At 34.7% G+C, this 20,768-nt stretch overlaps 1 protein-coding gene across 1 annotated transcript; it reads right to left on the reverse strand.

Moving 5' to 3' along the window:
* Positions 1 to 19,515: 19,515 nt before the first annotated feature.
* Positions 19,516 to 20,430, reverse strand: LOC128550601 (uncharacterized). Its single transcript, XM_053529888.1, has one exon. The coding sequence runs from the start codon at positions 20,428 to 20,430 to the stop codon at positions 19,516 to 19,518; it is 915 nt and encodes a 304-aa protein (XP_053385863.1).
* Positions 20,431 to 20,768: the final 338 nt, after the last annotated feature.

Genomic DNA, 20,768 nt, shown 5'->3' on the forward strand with positions numbered 1-20,768 from the left:
AACGATGCACTATTATATCAGAACACAACACAATAAATGAAGCAGATATCTATCATTTATTCTTCGTGTATTTAACATACATTTGCTCGAAAGTCCTATCAAATGCATATTTTCAAAGTATGAAAGCAATTGGTATAGAAGAGATTGTTTATAATATTGCTATATACGATTGAAGGTGGAGATACAAATTTAGCGATATCCCGTCATACAATTACACAAAATCTAAATTTCCCTGATGTAAACAAGCAATCCCAAGTACCTTTTAAAAATTTCTTCCTAAATTCTAATGGAGCTATTGTGTTTATGTGTAATTTTCATTACTGCTTAATGAAATGATAATTTAAGTGATAAAGATTGATTCTTGTTACTTTGAACTCAAGTAATAAATAGCATTAACTTCAAGTTAAGCCGGATGTGCGACGTGCCATTCTATGAAGAGAGTAATTCAATAATTATCTCTGAATTTCAGCCAAACTATTTACAATGTGAGTAAAAAGAAGAATAAGAAGGGCACTAAATTAGTTTAAAGCAAGATTTAAATCAGAATCAAAGTGAAGTTTTCCTTTGATAGCAATGCAGCACAACGCCGTTTGTCATCTTTTAAAAAAGATATAAAAAACGTTTGGTTGTGTTGACCTTAAATAAAGCAAATAACATACTACACGCCCTTAGTGGGGTATTCAAAGCTGTAAATATATGTTTCAAAACATATCAGGGGTGTAAAATAAATACGCGAAAATGTGCTCCTCTCATTTCTTCATGTATCACCAAAAATAAATAAAACAGCTGCATAATGTAGATTAGGGAATACTGAGTTGATATGACAAAATTTGGTTTTCTTTGGATAAATAATAAGTAAATACTAGTCCCCATAGCAACGTCATATGGCGTCATACGGTCCAATTTTGTTTCCTTTTCTTTACTACATGCGCTAAAACATTACTTGCCATTAGCGCATTTTTCAAGCTACCTTTTCTTTAATAGCGTAAAATTTAAATATAAATATGAAGTGTGCACGCTACGTTAATATTGACAAATTATAAATGTGATCATTAAAATGTTAGGGCAGGAATATTGTGTTGCTCATCGCCTTAAAGTCAGTGTTGAACAGGGTCAAGAGAAAACACTTTATGTTTTGAATGGAAAATCAAAGAAAGAGACAAATGCTATACTGCTAATGGTTTAATGGACAATGCCCTGGAGACAAAAATAGCGGAACAGGTTATTTAAAAGTGGTCAGGAGAATATCGCTGACGACTCGTGGTATAGACATGAAAAATGAAGTTCAGTTACGTTTTATCAATTAAAGAGCTGCTTGATTAATGTCCCATTTCATCAATACGACAGATATATTATATGGACAATATTTATTTATTGGTAGGAAAGTGTAGAAAATGCATTTAATTGCTATACATATTGAACCAATTGTAATCACGAGTTGCATCGATTAATTATTTGTGATATGACAGCGTCTTAATGACTCTGGGCCGCTTTATAGGAAATGACGTTGCAAGGAGGTAATAAATAAATATTATGCATGTTCTGATATCTGTAATTTTAATATTCGCATTTTTTATGTTTATATCCGTCATATCTTTAAATTTCAGCAAAATAGGACCAAGAAATGAGAGCACATTTCCAAATCTTCGTCCCGTTAGGTAGTTAAAGAACACAAAACACATTCACGTTCCTTGTGTGATATCAATAAATGGCTTTGCTGACTTGAGTCTACAGAGAATCTATGGTTACATATACAGAAATGCATAATTGGGAGCTTGACAGAGTTTATGAGTAAAATATTTTATTTTTCTGTTTACAAATTATTACGATTGACTTTACATCCATAATGCCGATTTTGCACAAGAACTGTCAAATGATTCTTTAATTATATAAATTAGATACATAATAGAGGCTTCATAAACTCAGGGGAACTCTTCGAAATACAGGTCCTTTAGTTGCCAGTTTCGATCTAAATTTGCTTCACGTTTCCGGTTAGTTGATTTTCAGGCATGATTATATAGCCAGGCGTCTGTGGAGTAATACAGTTACTTCGTAAACGATAACAATTTCGAAAGCTACGAATGTATGAAACACTAAAACTTAAAATAACATCATGAAGGTAGACAGGTTGTAAAATCTACAATTCCTATTCGATAACTTATAAGTAGCAATGCAACTAAACAACGTTGGTGGTTTAACAGATAGAACATTATAGATTTATATACATACGTACGTACGCGAGTAAGCACAATTTGTCTCTATAATTGGAGTTGTCAGTACGTTTGAGATTGGTTACTAATACATTAAAATATATATTATGGATTAGACTGTATTATTAAATATTGCTACAAATACAAATCCCTGATATCAGATGCCCATCTGCGCAAGTATAAATATTCGGTATTTCAAAAACAAAAATCGTTTATTAAAACCACGTGAATGGCCTTGGTCATACATATTTTTTTCCCATTACATTGCAATACATGCCCGGATTGCAAACGTTGTTTTTTATGTAAGACTATGTTTAAATGATCATCAACATACTAATCGTATGGTTTGGAGATCAAAATTCATTTTCTACAAAGAGTGAGAGTTAATAGGACATTTATAGTGGATAAGTGATTTTCAGTTAAACAAAAGATCTAATTTTGTTTCATTGCCAGATTGTAAATACATAAAAATTATTTAGATTAGAATAAAAACTGTACACATATTAAATGTAGGAGTCGTTCTAAGACTACAGAAACCATTACTGTATTTTAACACTTTACTCCATTTAGTCAATAAATAAGAAACAGAGACTATTATCTGTCATAGAATGGCCTAATTAAGGAAAAGGACTGTGCTTTCCACAAAACATAAATTCTGAGAAAGTATAACATTTTATCAGTATTATATTTACAATCCCTAATATAATGACTACCATCAGATTCATTACTCAGTCTGGAAATTTAGAATCTAAATGCAAACTTTTTTACGGAGACATTCTGACCAATAACCTGCTACAAGTGTTCCGATTACTTGCTCGGACGCTTTTCTTGATTACAGTACGCAAAATATCAATAAAACTAATCAGCTCAAAGTCGAATTTTCTGGTTGATATTTTGCTGTCAATATTGCCCTTAGTTTGTACTAGTTCAAAATAAAACTCTGCTGATTTTAAAGATCTTGATACGGAATTTGGATACAGGATCTTGATATGATAATAAGCTTATCTCGCGTGTTTCATAGATGCAGCTGATTAATATTCACAAATATTTTGAAATCGCGAGTGACATTACTTGCGAATACTAGCGTAAATGATAATAAAAAAACATCGCGAACATTGCACAATTAACAGTAATTATTAGGTGATTCCTTTCTACGGCTTTACAGTTAAACTATGTTTACGTCCCTCCTAAAAGCAAATATCTCATAAATCTTTCAGTCTAGGTCAGTTTATACGTAAGCATATTTATAAAGATGACACTATTACACTGTTAAACTTATACTATTAGAATATCGCGCACAGAAATAATTTTATAAGTGTTGGTCTCTTATAATAAACGCTTTAACTTAGCATGTATACAAATAAAATAATTAAAAGAAGCCAATGTTTGAAATCTTCAAAACTAATGTTTTCAAAGCGAAGCAAACAAATTAAATCACTTATATAGAGTCATGTGGTTGATAAACTTTAAACTGAGTACGTATCAAACAAAGTCTTACATAATATATGAAATATACCAGGAGACATACATTGTTGATATATTATGACTAATAAAGGGTTTATTACGTTTTCCTTATCTCTGACGAACTCAAGATCAATCTTGACCACACAATTCCTGATTCAGACACTGATATTAACAATATTCCGGACTATCAGTAAAATAACGAAGAAACAACACAACTGACTTAAAGCAATCTCGCTATATCTGATTACGGACAATTCTGAATCTGATAATAGAGTGGTAGAGAAAATTGCATGTCTGTAGAGGAATTGGTCATTAGGATCTTCACACTTAAGCGCTTATTGTCTTTGTCTAAGTTATATTAAAGTACAGTCTACAGTGCGCTGCTAATTAATATCAAAACTTGATTAAAAATGTGATTGTAAAACTGATTCAGAAGGTTCTATGTTTCATGGAACTCAAAGTTATTCTTTTGAACAACATCAAAGTTGTATGACCTCCGTTATGGCCCGTCAAAGGTTGCTTGGTATGTGTACAACTTCACCATGACTTTTTAACATATGGCCCAAAAAACTATCGTAGATATTTTGTATTCGACATTTAAACTGCTGATATTTAAAAACAGATGGATCATTTATTGACTACAAACGTTCATATTTTGTACAGACGGTCAGACAGACCAACAGGCGGCCAAAATTGTGCAAGTTGTAAACGTGTATTGTCTTTGTGATAATTTCCATTACTGTAGTGTAACCTGCTTTATATTTGAACATATATTTACAAATTTAAGTATTAAATATTTATACATTTATATATTTCTTCTTGGTTAATGCTTCGGGATCAAAGCTAAACAGGTATTTTAAGTACTATGCAAAAGAAATTGCTTATATCTGAATTCGTTTTCTAATGGTTTGCATTTTATAAATTCTTTATCATTCGTAGATAATTACAAATTATATATAGTAATTTAATGTATATACTTAAAGGTAATAGATTTGATTTAATAGCAGTCGAAGTAATAGCTATGTTTCTTGTTGATGTAATAGAAGTACTGGTGTAAACACTGCAGCAACAGGTGGGCCAGTGGTCTTGTGGTAACACACTTGACTGCCAATCCAGAGGTCCGGGGTTCAAATCCCGGTCCAGGAACTGGAAATTTCTGAGATGCTCTTGAGTGTCTCCCACCTGAGGCCTGTACTGGTTCTTCCAAGGAAGGACGGCTTCGCGTGTATCGGTGCTATACACCGGTCACGTTAAAGAACCAGACTGTCTATTCGCAAAGAGCTAGGCTAAGTTATCCGGACAGGCCTGTATCTCTCTCTGTTCTCTCTGTCTGTTCTGGGCGCTTTATCTCACTCTGTCCCTCTGGTCAGATCGCACTGTGTCTTTACCATCACTCTGTGTCTTTTAGAGGATGAATTTCGCGCCCTGTGTGGCTGCGTTGGATTTATGTAAAGCGCATTTGAACGTGTTTATCATGAAAAGGGCGCTATATAAATCTGGTATAATAATAATTATAATAATAATAATCCTTGCTGAAAACGTAGAATATTGTGCTATTGATGTAGGTTTATCGGATCCTATGTTTGTGACATTTTTTGTTGTTGAGAATTTTAATGTATACATTTTTTGTTTAAAATTTATGCTAAGAGAAATTGTGCACACATATATAGAATGTTTGTTTCGAAAATCTTTGTTCTTAATAGGTCTTATTTATAAATTGCTAAAATTTTGTATCAATAATTATTTTTGACGCCATCTAAAACACTGTATTACGTATATGATATTCTCCTATTAAAAGTTTTATCATGTACACATTAGTTAACTTTACGCTAATTACATTGGTCTCTTTTTTCTGCACTTAATTTAGTGTTCATGTATGTTTCACTTTACATGTTCTGTATCATATGACTTTCATACTTTTCCAGTGTAGTTCTTCGCTTTCAGTGCAGATATCGGTAAACGCAAAGTGCGTTATGTATTTATTTACATTGCACTTAAAACATTGGTAAAATTTCGAAAAGAAGTTTTAATATCTACAGCGTTTGTTTCCTTTAAAAAGTCTGTATGTTTTATTTCCAAGCCAATTTCCATAAGATTAAACCAAAATGTTTAAGAAGTGACGTTGTCATTTAATATAATGACACTATATGACTACTATTTTGTATAACAGATTAGCTAATATTAAGGAGGAACAATAACAATTTACTAACAAATACCTAATCTTAAACTGGCTCCCGTTCCTGTTTGTTCTGTCATAATTCTCATTTATAAATTTTCTTCGTTAACAGTGGAAGTAACTCCAGCAGGTTGTTTCTATGTTGACATTGTATTGCCTCTGGCTCCGAACATATGTATGTTTTAGCCATCGAATTGAGTGTGCTAGTTTAGAGGCTTAAAATATACTTATGAAAGGTTTGCAGTATTTATATAAAAATATAACAAGGCAGCCAGGGAGCGGGACCAACCAAATCTATACATTACAAAATATGAATTTGCCAAGGATTGAATGAAAAAGGTGAATGTGTATAATTATCATAAAATCACTACATACGTGCAGTGATTACCGTTAAGGAGGATTTGACAAACTTTGATAAATCAAGTCTAGAATGTAAACAAATATTCACAAAAAAATTCAAAATTCACAGTGATCCACAGTTCTGATTGTTTTATAATACACTGTTTTTGAAATGTTTTAAGGCTTCGTACGCTTTGACGAGCTGTGATTATAACGTTGCATTAACTATCACTTTAAAAATATTTTCTCTTCTGCTGCATTTAAACGGATTCAATCCTTTATTCAGTCCTTTAAACGAAGTTTTATTTGTTATTTGAATTTAAATTTGTTCAAATTGTAAAAAACGATAATTTTAAACAGGCTTTATAAAACGTTTGAAGACCATGAAATTTATCTGCGTTTTAACTTGAATTTTTACGATTTATTGAGTTTCATGAAAACATCCTGATATTATGCTACGTAAATGAAATTTACTTGAAACTTTCAGTTTTTATTGAATTATTGTTTACGACATCAGATATTGACAAACCCTACTTAAAATGCCATCTTTAAATCATTTCTTGAGTAATGCAATATAAAAACAAACAACATTTGTTGTGAACATTAAGTCAAACGCAAAGTAATAGCTGCAGAAACCAAATAGTCTTACAATATATTCACCCATCACTGAATTAAAAAGTGTTTAGAAGAGATGTTTTCACATGATAAAAAAATAAAAGTATAACTGTTACCTACTACTACTTTTGTAAAATGTAACAGACCACAAAGGAAGTAGGAAAACATCAAAATGCTTCTATTCACGCTTAAAGTTATAATACTGTTAAAAATCACCGTTAAAATAAAGCAAATAACTTTGTAGATTTGTAGAAGACAGTCTAATGAACAAATTCACCCGTTAGTTAGACTTGGATGGCCAAATATTGTTGAGATACGAATGGATATAAAATCATGAAATATTTTAATGACCAGCTGGTCACTAATTCACTCGCCAGGCTTCGCCGAATTCCGTAAACCAACGAAGACAGTGTCACGTGACAAAAATTTAAATACGTCGAAAACAACAATGGCTGATCGGCCGTGATAGGATTTTGTGTAAAGACGGCGGATAAATGCAGAAATTTACAAATATTTTGCTTTTCGATGCCATTTCTACAAACAATGCATTAATGTTATAAAATTAAGCCTGTTGTTAAATAAAAGGAAAGGCAGTTTACCAGAAAATGCGATACAAATGTGCTAGACATGTTGTTGTTTTGTTTCTTAAAATAGATTAGCGTGGCTCTTTGTACGGTGCCGTACGAACAATCATTAAGCGTGGCTCGTATTACGGTCCCGTACGTTTCACAATCAATTTGTCTACATCTGCATAGTAGTCCCTAGCTAAAAGTTCAGCTCAAATATGTTTATATAATATGCTGTTACGGATCTCTGAGCTAAAATGAATCCCGTACTGTCACCTAACCAGGAATCGTTCCAGAAGTTTGTCATGCTATAATTTTATCAAATGCAATGGACTCCCCTTTAACTATACAATATTTCTAATCAATTTTCCTTTTGATCTGGCATAAATAATCCATGCAACATAATTTGAACACAAGTTTCAAATTGGTACCCCTGTCTGCAATATTTTGTCCGTCATTGCAGTTGTCACCTGATCAGGGTACTCCTCATTTTGAAAAACCAATAGGCTGTAGAGAATCGTTATTTATTGACATTTTCTGAGAAATTGTATGTTTTTTTATAGATTTAATGTGATTATATTAAATTCATAAATAGGTAAAATTTTGATACTGATTTTCAAGAATAACCACTTGCTCTGAACTGTTGCATGACATCATGAGTTTCTCACGAGAGACTGTGCGAGATGTTGCGGTCTGATACTGGTTAGTTAAACAAATGGGGTTTCACCATAACTAAATGAATGCGACCATCAGAAAATAAAAACAGTGTCAGTTAAGTTATGTTAGCCAGAACAAGATAGTCCCCATTGTCAATGACTGACTGTGACTGGGAGGCGACTGTCTTCATTGAAAACACAAATTAGTGTGCAATATTAAAATCAGCATTATTATATTACAAGTTACAGGTTAAAAGATGATAAAACATTTTTTTTAGGTTTGAACAATCTAGGCCACTCCTGAACTCATTAAGAGTAGCACTAGATTTAACATGTTTCAGAGTCTAATGATTCTTGAGGAAAAATTGAGTTCTTGTGATAATGGGTGCGAGAGGAGGGAATATAAAAGTGAAGGTCCTGAGAGTCTAGCCGGTACTGGTGATCTACAAATAAAATGGAATGACGGATTTTATATAAAAGATTCAGGGATGTAAGGATATGAAATTTCTCCTTGTTTCTAACGTTTGCCAGTACAGTTAACTTTTTCTGTGATGCTTCATCTACAGACATACTTGATTTGAAAATATCTGGCGGCAGCCTTTCGTACTCTTTCAATTCCATATGTTAGAGATTGGTGAATGCCAAACAGTTGAGCAGTATTCCAATTATGGTTGAACATGTTTTATACGGAGTTTCTTAAATTTGTACATTTATCATTTGTTTGATTATTTCTTTTCATGTATTTTAGGGTCTTGTTTGTCTTTTTTGTGATCTAACACTGCTGGTTCGCCTAAATATTAAGCATTTTTATAGTTTTAAAGTCATGGATATGTAGCTTATAGCGAAAAGCAATGTTTTTTTTTTATTTCTTTTTATATACCCTAATCACTTTGCTTCACTTCAACTCCTTTGACCGGGTCTTTTTCCAAAGCTCTAATTTATGGAGGTACTGCTAGAGAGTCTCACAATCATGCATGATATTTATAGTGAGATAAACTACTGTATCATCAACAACGAGTCTTACGGTGCTTTTAAGTGAGCCTGGCAGGTGACGGACATGTTAAGAAAAGGCAAGGCCTAAGGACATACCCTTGCGGTACCCTTGATACCAAATGTGGCATATCTGATTGAAGACCTTTTGTGTTCGTATTGAATCTAAAGGAAATATTTCACCCACATGGATGTTTTTCTATATAAACCTAATTGAAATAGCTTGTAGACCAGACGATTGTGATCGACTTTGTCAAACGATTTGATAAAGTCCATTGCTATTAGGTCTGTCTATTTACTAGCTTCAAGGTAATAAAAAATTCTTGACTAAAATTTAATAAAAATTGAGATTCACAACTGTGCTTTGAGCGGAAGCCGTGTTGGAAGGCATTAAGCTAATTTTATTATCTAGATGATTAATAATATTTGATACTAAAACATGCCCCATCAATTGTAAGCAATTGCAAGTAAAAGAATAGGTTTGTGATTGCTGGCTTTGTTTCGTGGGCCCTTTATGTATACAGGACAACGATAGCCGTCCTCCAATCTTGTGGAACACTGCTGGTACCAAGTGAAGACATGTAAATGTTAGTCTCATTTTTATAGAGGAGCAGTGTTTAAGGTGTGGGCGGACATTGTGTTGTAAGCTGTTTTTTTTTTTTTTTTTTTTTTGTTTATTCACCTTCTGATGAATCTAAGTGAATTCTTTGCTTTTGATGTGATGTTATCAACATATTCTGACCAAATGAGATACATGTATTTACTTAGTGTGACGCTCAGATATTTAGCAGCGTCTCTAGTTTTCAGGGAGGGTGAGAGAGAGAGAGAGAGAGAGAGAGAGAGAGAGAAGACTTATTATTGTCAATAATTAGTTCCAGTCTTATCAACCGGAATATGAAAGAAAAAGTAAGCATATTACATGATATTCAAACGATGATGTGAACTTCTATAGATGACATTTTTATTTTTCACAGTTATTGCATATGTGTCATACGATGACAACAATATTGCATGCAGACATAAACTTAGCCTTTTTCTATATTCGAAATCATTTCCTGTTTATGTGCGACTGAAAATTAAAGAAATCGGTTGAAAACATATCAGTTGAATGACTTCAGTACAATGTAATACAAAACTGCCGTACGAATAACCACCTGCGGTTTATTTCACTATTCATACGGGACCGTACGATTAGCCACTTCCTTTAGCGTAGTTACGGACGTGTCCGAATGATGGCGGTTGTGTCACTGAAACCGAAAGTAACATTTTTATATCCGTCTCCATCGGTGGAATCTATCAATTTACAAGTAAATTTATCCAGCCAATTTCTTCGTGAACGGTTGTTTTATGCGTTGCTGCAGACAAATGACCTTCCTATAACTTCCGCTACGTAATCTTAGCTGGCCAGTATTATAAATTTAATTGAATCAAAAGCGCGATATTTACAATCAATACGATGCAGTTTCTGTAGACTGGTTTAATTTCGCGTAAGATATATTAAGCAATTTCATTAGAAGCAACCACATTCGCGGCGTTAAGGATTTACGATACTTGAAGGTATGTGTTTCTACCCCTTCCTGTCCCATTTTTTTCTATATTTTGCATGAAATTAAAATATACTTGTTGGATTTTTTAAGCAACCCGTCTATAATGTTTTTTCCGTTACAGCATTTTTTGTTGTAGGCCTACTATGCAAATGCGTGGCTCTGGGGCTGTGTTTGTGGTGCTCTGTGCTTCCGAGTAATCTACCCTTACTTGTTATCTTTTTAACACATTGCAAAAGTTGGAAGATTCCAGGATACGCTTGCCTGGCTAAGATTGTTTACATAGGTCATGACTACATGTATTTGCAATCTGTGAAAAATGTACGTCACAGCGCGATGTTTAAATGTTTGATAATGAAACATCAGCCGTAGTGTGACAGATTTGTAGCTTCAAAAATTCATAACTTTGGCAATATGCAGTATCTGATCTGTAAAGGTAATTCATTTTTCAAAAAATGTAAATGTAAGTCAGTAGAAAATGGAGTGTGTTATTCTCATCCATGTCCGCACCTGTCTAACCCCCGCCCATATTCCAGGCATCCAAAGTTTTATTTTGGTACAGCCTATATAAACTTTATATAAGCTCTTGAACTGGTGTTTTTTCAAGCACAATTGGATACAACGAAAATTATCTCTTAATTACAGCCCTTTTTTTTGACATTGAAGGAAACCTGTTTTAATATATCAGTTTCTCAAATTGCCTAATTACTCAATAGGATAATCCTGCAAATTAGTATTTGTATCTCATATGCATTTTTTTATTAAAGCTGTACTATGCCCGTTTGTGGCAAGCCAGTTGTCCAATAATTACGTGAACCCCGGTTCACGGTCGAAAAACTAGGATTAACGATCGATAAACTAGGTTTTTCGAACGTAAAACTATGTTTTTCAAACACTAACCTATATTTTCGAGTGAAAACATCAGATACCGGGCGTAAACCATACGTTTACGAGCGTGAACTATAGTTTACGACGTTATCCTATGTTTTCGCTCGAAAAAAATTGGTTAGTATTTGAAAAACCTGGTTTTACGTTTGAATATAGGTTCAGGTCCGTAAACTATGGTTCACGGTCGTAAACATAGGTTCACGTCCGTAAACATAGGTTCATGGTCGTAAACCCATGTTCACGCCCGAAATTCATTGTTGATTCTATAATCCTAATATATCGACCGTAAACCATGGTTTACGTTTGATAAACTAGGTTTCTCGATTGAACTATGAGTTTCGGTCGTTATCCTATGTTTACGACCGTTATCCTATGTTTACGCTCGTAAACCCCGGTTCACGCTCGTAAACCATAGTTTACGAACGTGAACCTATGTTTACGACCGTGAACTGGGGTTTACAATCGTGAACCTATATTTACGAGCGTGAACTATGGTTCACGGCGTTATCCTATGTTTTCGCTCGAAAATATAGGTTAGTATTCGAAAAACCTAGTTTTACGTTCGAGAAACCTAGTTTATCGATCGTTAATCCTAGTTTTTCGACCGTGAACTAGGGTTCACGTAATTATTGGACAATTGGCTTGCCATATAATTACAAATCGATAAACACAGTTTTACGAAGGTAAACTGTAGTTCACGACCGTAAACCTAGGTTCACGCTCGTAAATATAGGTTCACGACCGTAAACATAGGTTTACGGCCGAAATTAATAAGTTGATTTCATAATCCTAGTATATCAATTGTAAACCATGGTTTACGTTCGATAAACTAGGTTTCTCGATTGAACTATGAATTTCGGTCGTTATCCTATGTTTACAACCGTAAACTTGGGTTTACGATTGTGAACCTACGTTTACGAGCGTGAACTATGGTTTACAACGTTATCCTATGTTTTCGCTCGAAAAAATAGGTTAGTATTTGAAAAACCTGGTTTTACGTTTGAAAAACCTGGTTTATCGAACGTAAACCTAAGTTCACGCTCGTAAACCCAAGTTCACGTTCGTAAACATAGGTTCACGCTCGAAAATGTAGGTTCAGGACCGTAAACTATGGTTCACGGTCGTAAACATAGGTTCATGGCCGTAAACCCATGTTCACGCCCGAAATTCATTGTCGATTCTATAAGCCTAATATATCGACCGTAAACCATGGTTTACGTTTGATAAACTAGGTTTCTTGATTGAACTATGAGTTTCGGTCGTTATCCTATGTTTACGACCGTTATCCTATGTTTACGCTCGTAAACCCCGGTTCACGCTCGTAAACCATAGTTTACGAACGTGAACCTATGTTTACGACCGTGAACTGGGGTTTACAATCGTGAACCTACATTTACGAGCGTGAACTATGGTTCACGGCGTTATCCTATGTTTTCGCTCGAAAATTTAGGTTAGTATTCGAAAAACCTAGTTTTACGTTCGAAAAACCTAGTTTATCGATCGTTAATCCTAGTTTTTCGACCGTGAACTAGGGTTCACGTAATTATTGGACAATTGGCTTGCCATTCACGTTGACTTCGTAAACAACATCATTCAGGTTCATTAGTCCTGTCTACATAGTAATCAGACCGTTTGCAACTGATATATTGTTTTCAGGAAACCCACATTAGTTTAAACATATTATTGCATGAATTTCACAAATAACAATAGTACAGTAACCATTTTGCATGCAAAGAATATTGACGAAAGCACACTGTACTTGTAAGGTCAATCTTCTATTATAAGATATACACCAAAACATGGCTTAAATTTACAAAACAGAATAATATTTCTTGTGCAATACATCCAATTTTAGAAGAAAATATACGATAAGGGATGTTTCTTAAAATCGTAGACACTTAACATATAAGGCTGTATTCCTATAAATCCCAAGAACAAAACAAAATATTGACAGCCTGTTCGTACATATTTTAGAAGTCACAAATAAGTTAAGTGTTAGTAAGAAAATCGTAGTCACTTAACAACATACAAGGCTCTTTTATTCCTATAAAAACCAAGAAAAAGACAAAATATTATCAGCCTGTTCAGTCATATTTCAGAAGTCACAAATAAGATAAGTGCTAGTAAGAGAAGTAAAGAATTTCAAATCGTGATAGTTATAAGAAAAATATGTAGAGAAAGAAAGGAATAAATCAATAAATGAAAATAATTGAAAAATAATGAAAATAGAAATAATCCACCTGAAGATGAACAAGTTAATACGTAGAAGGATGTCAGGTGTAATCAAGATATTACAGCACATGTCACAATGAAAGTCAATGTTAATTATTAGTGAACCTTCCACTGTCAAGAATATACTTCTGGACAGCTGCAAATAGTTCTATGTTATCTTCATGAGATAAAGAGTCGTCACCAAAGAGCAGGGTAGTTTCAAAAATATTTCTAGTGATAGGGACAAGACTCGCCAGAAGTGAGGTGCGACAGTTGTCATAAGCTCTACATACAAATACGAAGTGGTGACTGTTTTCTACTTCACCGCACTGACAGAGAGGGGATTCAACAATATTACGTAGAAAATTCAAACTACTACACTTCATCCGAAGTCTCGCGTGAAGGACCTGGGCTCTTCTATTGCCAGTGTAATAGAATTTTGGAGTTTTGTTAACGTTATTTTTCAAAAGATTCTTGAAGCTAGTCAAAGTTGGCGCATTTCGGATTTCAGTGGACAAATTGTTCCAATCACGTATAGTAGCAGGTAAGAATGAGTTGAAGTACTGTGAAGTGCGCGAGTATACCGGTCTTTTCATTTTATAAAATAAAATCAATCTGTGGTCTCTTCTTCTGTTTTCAAGTGATTTCCAATGGGTTTCGCGTTGGAGATTTTCTAGGGATACTAGTCTAGTTGCCCCTGTCACAATTCGCGCACATTCATTCTGAATAGGGCGAACAAAAGAAGTATATATCGTTTCAAGGGATTTCCTGTCGAGAGTCATTTTCAATTTATGCATAATGTGTACTCGTGTCCAGGCTTTTTTAGTGATGTAGTTGACAGGTTCATGCCAAGAACAGTCATTAGTAAGTATGAGTCCAAGATGTTTATGATGTGACACTTCCGGAATCACTTGGCCGTACATAGTCAGAGCAGGATGAAGCAACTGTGTTGTTTTTCTGGATATAAGAAGTGATTCTGACTTTGAAAGACTGAAATCTACAAGCCATTGATCAGCCCATGACATGATTTTAAGAATGTCCGATTGCAGAAGCTCCGCAGCTGGGACCGGAAAATCAACAATGATGTAAAGACTAGTGTCATCTGCAAAAGGGCGGATATGACTACCAAGATCAAGGACGATATCATTTATAAATATTAAGAACAAAAGGGGACCCAATATTGATCCCTGGGGAACACCGGCAGCAATATATGCCCAGGATGAAGAAATACCAGGAAGTACAACACGTTGACGCCGTCCAGACAGATAGTTGGTGAACCATTTTAAAAGATTCCCCGAGACACCGGCATTTTGGAGTTTTATTAAGAGGCCCTGATGCCACACCCTGTCAAAGGCTTTGCTGATATCGAAAAAGACCGCCCTAACTTCAAGTCCGTCGTCAAGGGCTTTGCAGAAAGTATCATAGAGAAAGGCAAGCTGGTTAACTGTTGAGTCCCCTGGCCTGAAACCAGACTGATAAGGAGAAATAAAGTGCGTATCGAGTAGATGGTTGTAAGTGTGTTTAAACACAATTCTTTCAAAAACCTTTTCAATACAACAAAGAAGCGAGATAGGGCGGTAATTATTATCAAACGCTGGATCACCTTTCTTGAAGACAGCACATACATGAGCTTCCTTCCAAGAATCTGGAACTACACATTGCTGAAGAGAATGGTTAAAGACAGAACAAAGTGGAAATGAAAGTTCGTGAGACCCTTCACGGAGAATACGATAGCCTACACCGTCAGGACCGGTCGCTTTTGCAATCGGAAGATTTCTAAGAACGTCTTCAACTTCTTTAGGTTGGATAGCAATAGATGATAGTTGAACATCATCAGACAGAACATTAGGCGCTGGAACAGTTTTGCCATGATCATTCCGATGAATCTGTCCCACAAAGAAATTGTTCAGAAGCTCAGCTTTCTCGAGGGAGCCAAATGTTAAAGTGTTGGAATCAGAATTTATAAGAGGAGGCATGACTTCCGGAGTCTTTTGAAATGAAAGCTTCAGTGTAGTCCACCAGTCTTTTGGAGATAGCAATCTTGAGTTAAGTTTTTCTGACATGTGTTTCATAGTAATCTCTTTTTCGCTCTTCTGATAAGTGTCACTGTATCATTACGAATTCTTCGAAAGGTCAGCCAATGAGCCTCGGTGTTGTGGCTTTTGGCGTTTCTGTATGCCCGCTTGCGCCTCCGAATACTTCTACGAACTGTATTTGTCATCCATGGAACATCGTCAGGACGTATCATTACGGTTTTGTTTGGGATAGACGTTTTACTTATCTGGAGAATTTTCTCAGTGACATTGGATACATGGGTGTTTATGTCATCTTGATAGCATGAGTCCCAGTCCACAGCTCGAAACTTTTGTCTGAGGGCATTAAAATCGGCTTGTTCGTACATCCAAATTTGTCTTGTATAGGAAGGCATCTTTGGTTTTTTGAACTTAAGAATACAGTAGACAGGACAGTGATATCTAATATTCTGTTCGAGAAAATGTTCACCAACTCCAGAATGGAGTACTGCTTGATGGTTAGAAGCAAAGATCAAGTCAATTGTAGAATTAGAAAGCTCCGTATAATGAGTAGGTTCTTGGATTAACAGTACGAGGCCATTTTGTTGGCAAAGAGATGAAACTTTAAGACAAGTATTTGGATTTTGGATATTGAAGTTAAAGGCATCTGTAATAAAGATATCAGCTATCCCTGTGTCAGTAGCCATAGAAAAGGAATCTTCAATAAGGTTATTGTAGATGGTATCGGAGCCGGGTGGTCGATAAAAATTTCCAAACAGGACATGCTTGTTATTACAAAGAATCACCTCAATCCAGAGACATTCTAGTCGATTGGGTTCAAGATCAGGTCTGTGCTTGAAATGAAGATTGTTTTTCACATAAATTATAACTCCTCCATGATTGTCGAACTGTCTATCCTTTCGAATTGGCAGATGGAATGTTGGAATAGTAAGATCAGTGCTCGTAACTGATTCACTAAGTCAAGTTTCAGTAAAGGCCAAAATGTCAAAATCGGTAAGTTCAGCAGACAAGATATCAATTTTATTCTGAATACTTTGAACATTATAGTGGATAAAAGAAAGATGATTGTGAACATGAAGAGGGGCTTCTAAAAAGCCTGTAGAAGACTCAGCTGAGGAGGCGACAGAACCTGGTCCAGGGTTTTTATGAATATCACCAGCGTTTGTGAGTAAAACATGAAGCCACGCTACCAACACACACTGGAAAAGCAAAGTCAAACTGAATTTTATAAATAATGAATTTGATCTATAACGCAAGATATTTGCATATACCCTTCTAGTTGGAAAATGTATGAAAAGTTGAGCGTAATGTTGCATGTAAAGCTGAATGAAAAAGATACCAACCGGAGGATCTTGCATCACAACAATAAGCAGACAGAAGTGGGTCACAAAGGGGAAAAGAAAAAGGGTTCCTGTAAATACTCAAACACACCCTAGATAATGACTTGCCTCTATCCGGGACATTTGCAAAAACACGTGCATGTTTAACCATTATCGAATGGAAGTGAAGTTAAGTGTTTGGTCAAGGAATGCCCCGAACCTGACTTAGATAGTGGACACGAAAGATCACTTGTAGTATCATCACAGGTGGATACATAGAGAAAGACAAAAGGAGGATAAGATAAAATACAATAAAATAAATAAAACAAGTGATACATAAGAGATGTTTCATATAGAAATAGGAGAGAGAGGGACGCTAATCTACAACTGAGTATGTTCGGACACTAAATAAAGGCAGTGTGCGATATTTAGTAATTAAGAAGGATTGCTTCAGAGAATATAAACCATATAAAATACTTGTAAACTCTTGTGTTGTTATGTTGCATTATGTCACATTGTGTTATGTTGATGTTAATCTTAAGTAGTGTTGTATTTTGTGTTGTGTTGAGTTGTGTTATGTTATGTTATGTTATGTTATATAGTTATGTTATGTTATGTTATGTTATGTTAATGCTACGTTACGTTACGTTACGTTATGCTATGTTTGATGTATTATATGATTGAATAATGTTTTTTGTGTTGTGTTATGTTTAGCTGTACTGTTCTGAGAAATTCTATGTTACATAATATACAACAAGGAACTATCGCCTTGATAATTACGTTACTTATCATAAATACCAGAACCACTATTCAGTTACTGTCACCAACATAGGTACACAGGTGCAATGTAACACTTAATACTGGTAAAGGTATATACACAAATCGTAAGCAAAGACATAGGTACACAAGTGCTAGGTAACACTTAATACATGAAAAAATATATACACAAGTCATAGCAAAAGCAGGATACTACCATGGTGTTGCACTCTATTGATGGCAACCGTTACTAATATGTGATTGTCACCAACTTCAATATAATGCAATTCTTTAATAAACATAAAACAAAAACAATTTTTGAGTGTCAGTAATCCATTTACAAATCATGATAAAAAAAAATCTGTCATATTTTTATGCACAATGCTTCCATTCTGACTTAAGAAATTAAAACGCAAGTCTTACTTAATTTTTTTTTGTTCCATGCAAAACTATAATTCGTTACTAATATGTCATTTTCATTACTCAAATAAACAATACAACAAAAACAATTCATATCCCTTGAGACCGTTTTAAAGCAAGGAATTATAATATTTGGCTTGAATTATTTTAAGTCAGTCTGAATAAAGTATTTTTGTTCTATGGAAAGCCTTAATTAATCAAGTAATAATGGTTACCGTTACTAATATGTCATTATCATCACTTCTAAAATATAATGCGGACACTCCATAAACCTACAACAAAAACTATGGTAGTCTGTAAACCATTTACGAATCATTATCAAAAAAATTTCAGCGGCCATATTTATATGCCCAATATTTCCAGAGCACACATGTATAAACATACAGATATTGCACAATACATGTATTTCTAAACCATTCTAATTACTGGCGTGATACCTATTATTTATTCACAGATTCACATACTCGACTGAACCGTGACATCTAGGACGACGATGACGAACGAATTTACTATCATCAATTCATCATCATCATCATCATCAACATCATCATCATCAACAACAACTGTGGAAATGTGAATGATAATCTTCACAAAATCACTTAAGACCGTTTCAAATTAAGGAATCGTAATGTTTAACTTAGAAGTTTTAACGCAATTCTGACTAAATTATTTTTATTTCATGCAAAACAATAATCAAAACTGGTTACCATTACTAATATGCCGATAACATCGCTTCAACAATATAAAGCGGTCAAAACAATTTATGAGAGTCACTAATACCTTTATGAATCATGATAAAAAAAAATCAGCATATTTATATGCACAATATTTCCAGAGCACATATTTAAGCATTCAAATAATGCACAATGCATGTATTTCTAAATCATTCTAATTACTGATAATACTTATTAATACTGTTCTAAGATCCACATACTCGACTGAACTGTGAAATCTGGGACGACGACGACAACAAGCTCAAATATACTAACATTAAATCATCATCATAAACATCAGTATCATCAACTGTGAAAATGTAACTAATAATCATCACTATAGTTAAGACCATTTTAAAGCAGAAAATAGTAATGTTTGGCTTAAGACTTTTAAAAGTTTTTTTTTTTTCAGATCAAAACCGTAGTCAAATAATAGCCACAATAATCGCCAATATTAGCAGAACAACCAGTAAGATCGACACAGTCAGAATTGTTAAATACAAAATGTCATGATGCACGTATGTCATCGCTACGCCTTGAGGGCACGCGCAACGATATAACCAAATTTACAGTTAAACAGCAGTTATATAGCGCGCCAAAGAAAACGTAGCACAATTAATTTTCAAACTTGACTATAGCGTCACTACTAGTTACGCGGTGAATCTCATCATTGTTATCCTTCACCAAGATCGTACCGTCCGATGACCAACAAGCGGAGAGTTTTTTGTTCCTGACGAGAATCCTTGTAGTATACAGGGCAAGGCCGCGGCGTTGTGTCAGATCTTCGTTGATGTAGATACCGCGATACCCCGAGGTTTTTAGTTTTGCTCTGGATTTATAAAGTCTCTGCCGAGCACGATATGTAGCAAACTTGACGAGAATAGCCCTTGTACGACCTGTTTTTTTTTGCCCAACACGGTGAGATCGGTCTATATCACAAACATTCATGCTGACATTAAGCTTTATACAAAGATCCAACACGTAATCGTCGGTACTCTCATTTTCAATTTCAGGGACACCCGTAATTCTTAGGGAGTTCCTTCGACTATACAGTTCAGTAGCGTCGACAGCATCATCTAGTTTTGAAACTTCAGACCTTAATGCAACATTTTCATGCTTTAACTTTATATTCTCTGATTTAAGATCAAGATTGGCCGACTCTAAAATTTTGATTTTATGATCGAGTCCCACAGTAACGCCAGTCACAATGGCGTCAATCGATGACTGTACTGCTTTCATGACGATTGCTGAAATTTCATCTTGGAATGAAGATTTTAACAGTTGAGCGATCTTTCCTAAGGCCGAGTCGTCAAGTGACAGACTAGCAACTGGAGGATCTTCTACTACATTCCCGGATTGCTCCATACCATTAGTGGACTCGCTATCAATATTAATGTCCATTATGAGACAAGATTTCTTAAAGTCTGCGTTTTCAAAAGGTGAAGACAGAAATCGTTTCTTCGTCGTATTTACATCAGGTGTCGTGTTTACATCAGGTGTCAAACTGTCTTGATTGTCAGGTGCTGACATGAGTAACGATATTTATGGCGTGAAGTATAGACGAAAAATTATTGCAGATAGTCCATATACCCGTAATTCACTCATGCGTATCAATAAGCAGGTAAACAGGTATTCAAAATCAAATTTCAAAAGTCAAAAAACATTACTTGATATCAATCGTACACTGTCCGTTCTCATTTTAGAATTAAACACATTCCAAGCTTCAATAGTCCCTCAAATCCTATTAAAACACCTAAATTTTAAACATTTCTCGGAGCACACGAAAATCACAACCGTCCGCCATGATCACATGATAGACTAAACCCTTACCCTAAACCCACATTAATCAAGATAGTGTTGTACCTTTT

The sequence above is a fragment of the Mercenaria mercenaria genome, chromosome 18, assembly GCF_021730395.1.
Source record: "Mercenaria mercenaria strain notata chromosome 18, MADL_Memer_1, whole genome shotgun sequence".
Lineage (NCBI taxonomy): Eukaryota > Metazoa > Mollusca > Bivalvia > Venerida > Veneridae > Mercenaria > Mercenaria mercenaria.

Coding starts and splice junctions, on each gene's coding strand:
- LOC128550601 (XM_053529888.1), bottom strand. CDS start 20,430: ATGTCAGCACCTGACAATCAAGACAGTTTGACACCTGATGTAAACACG.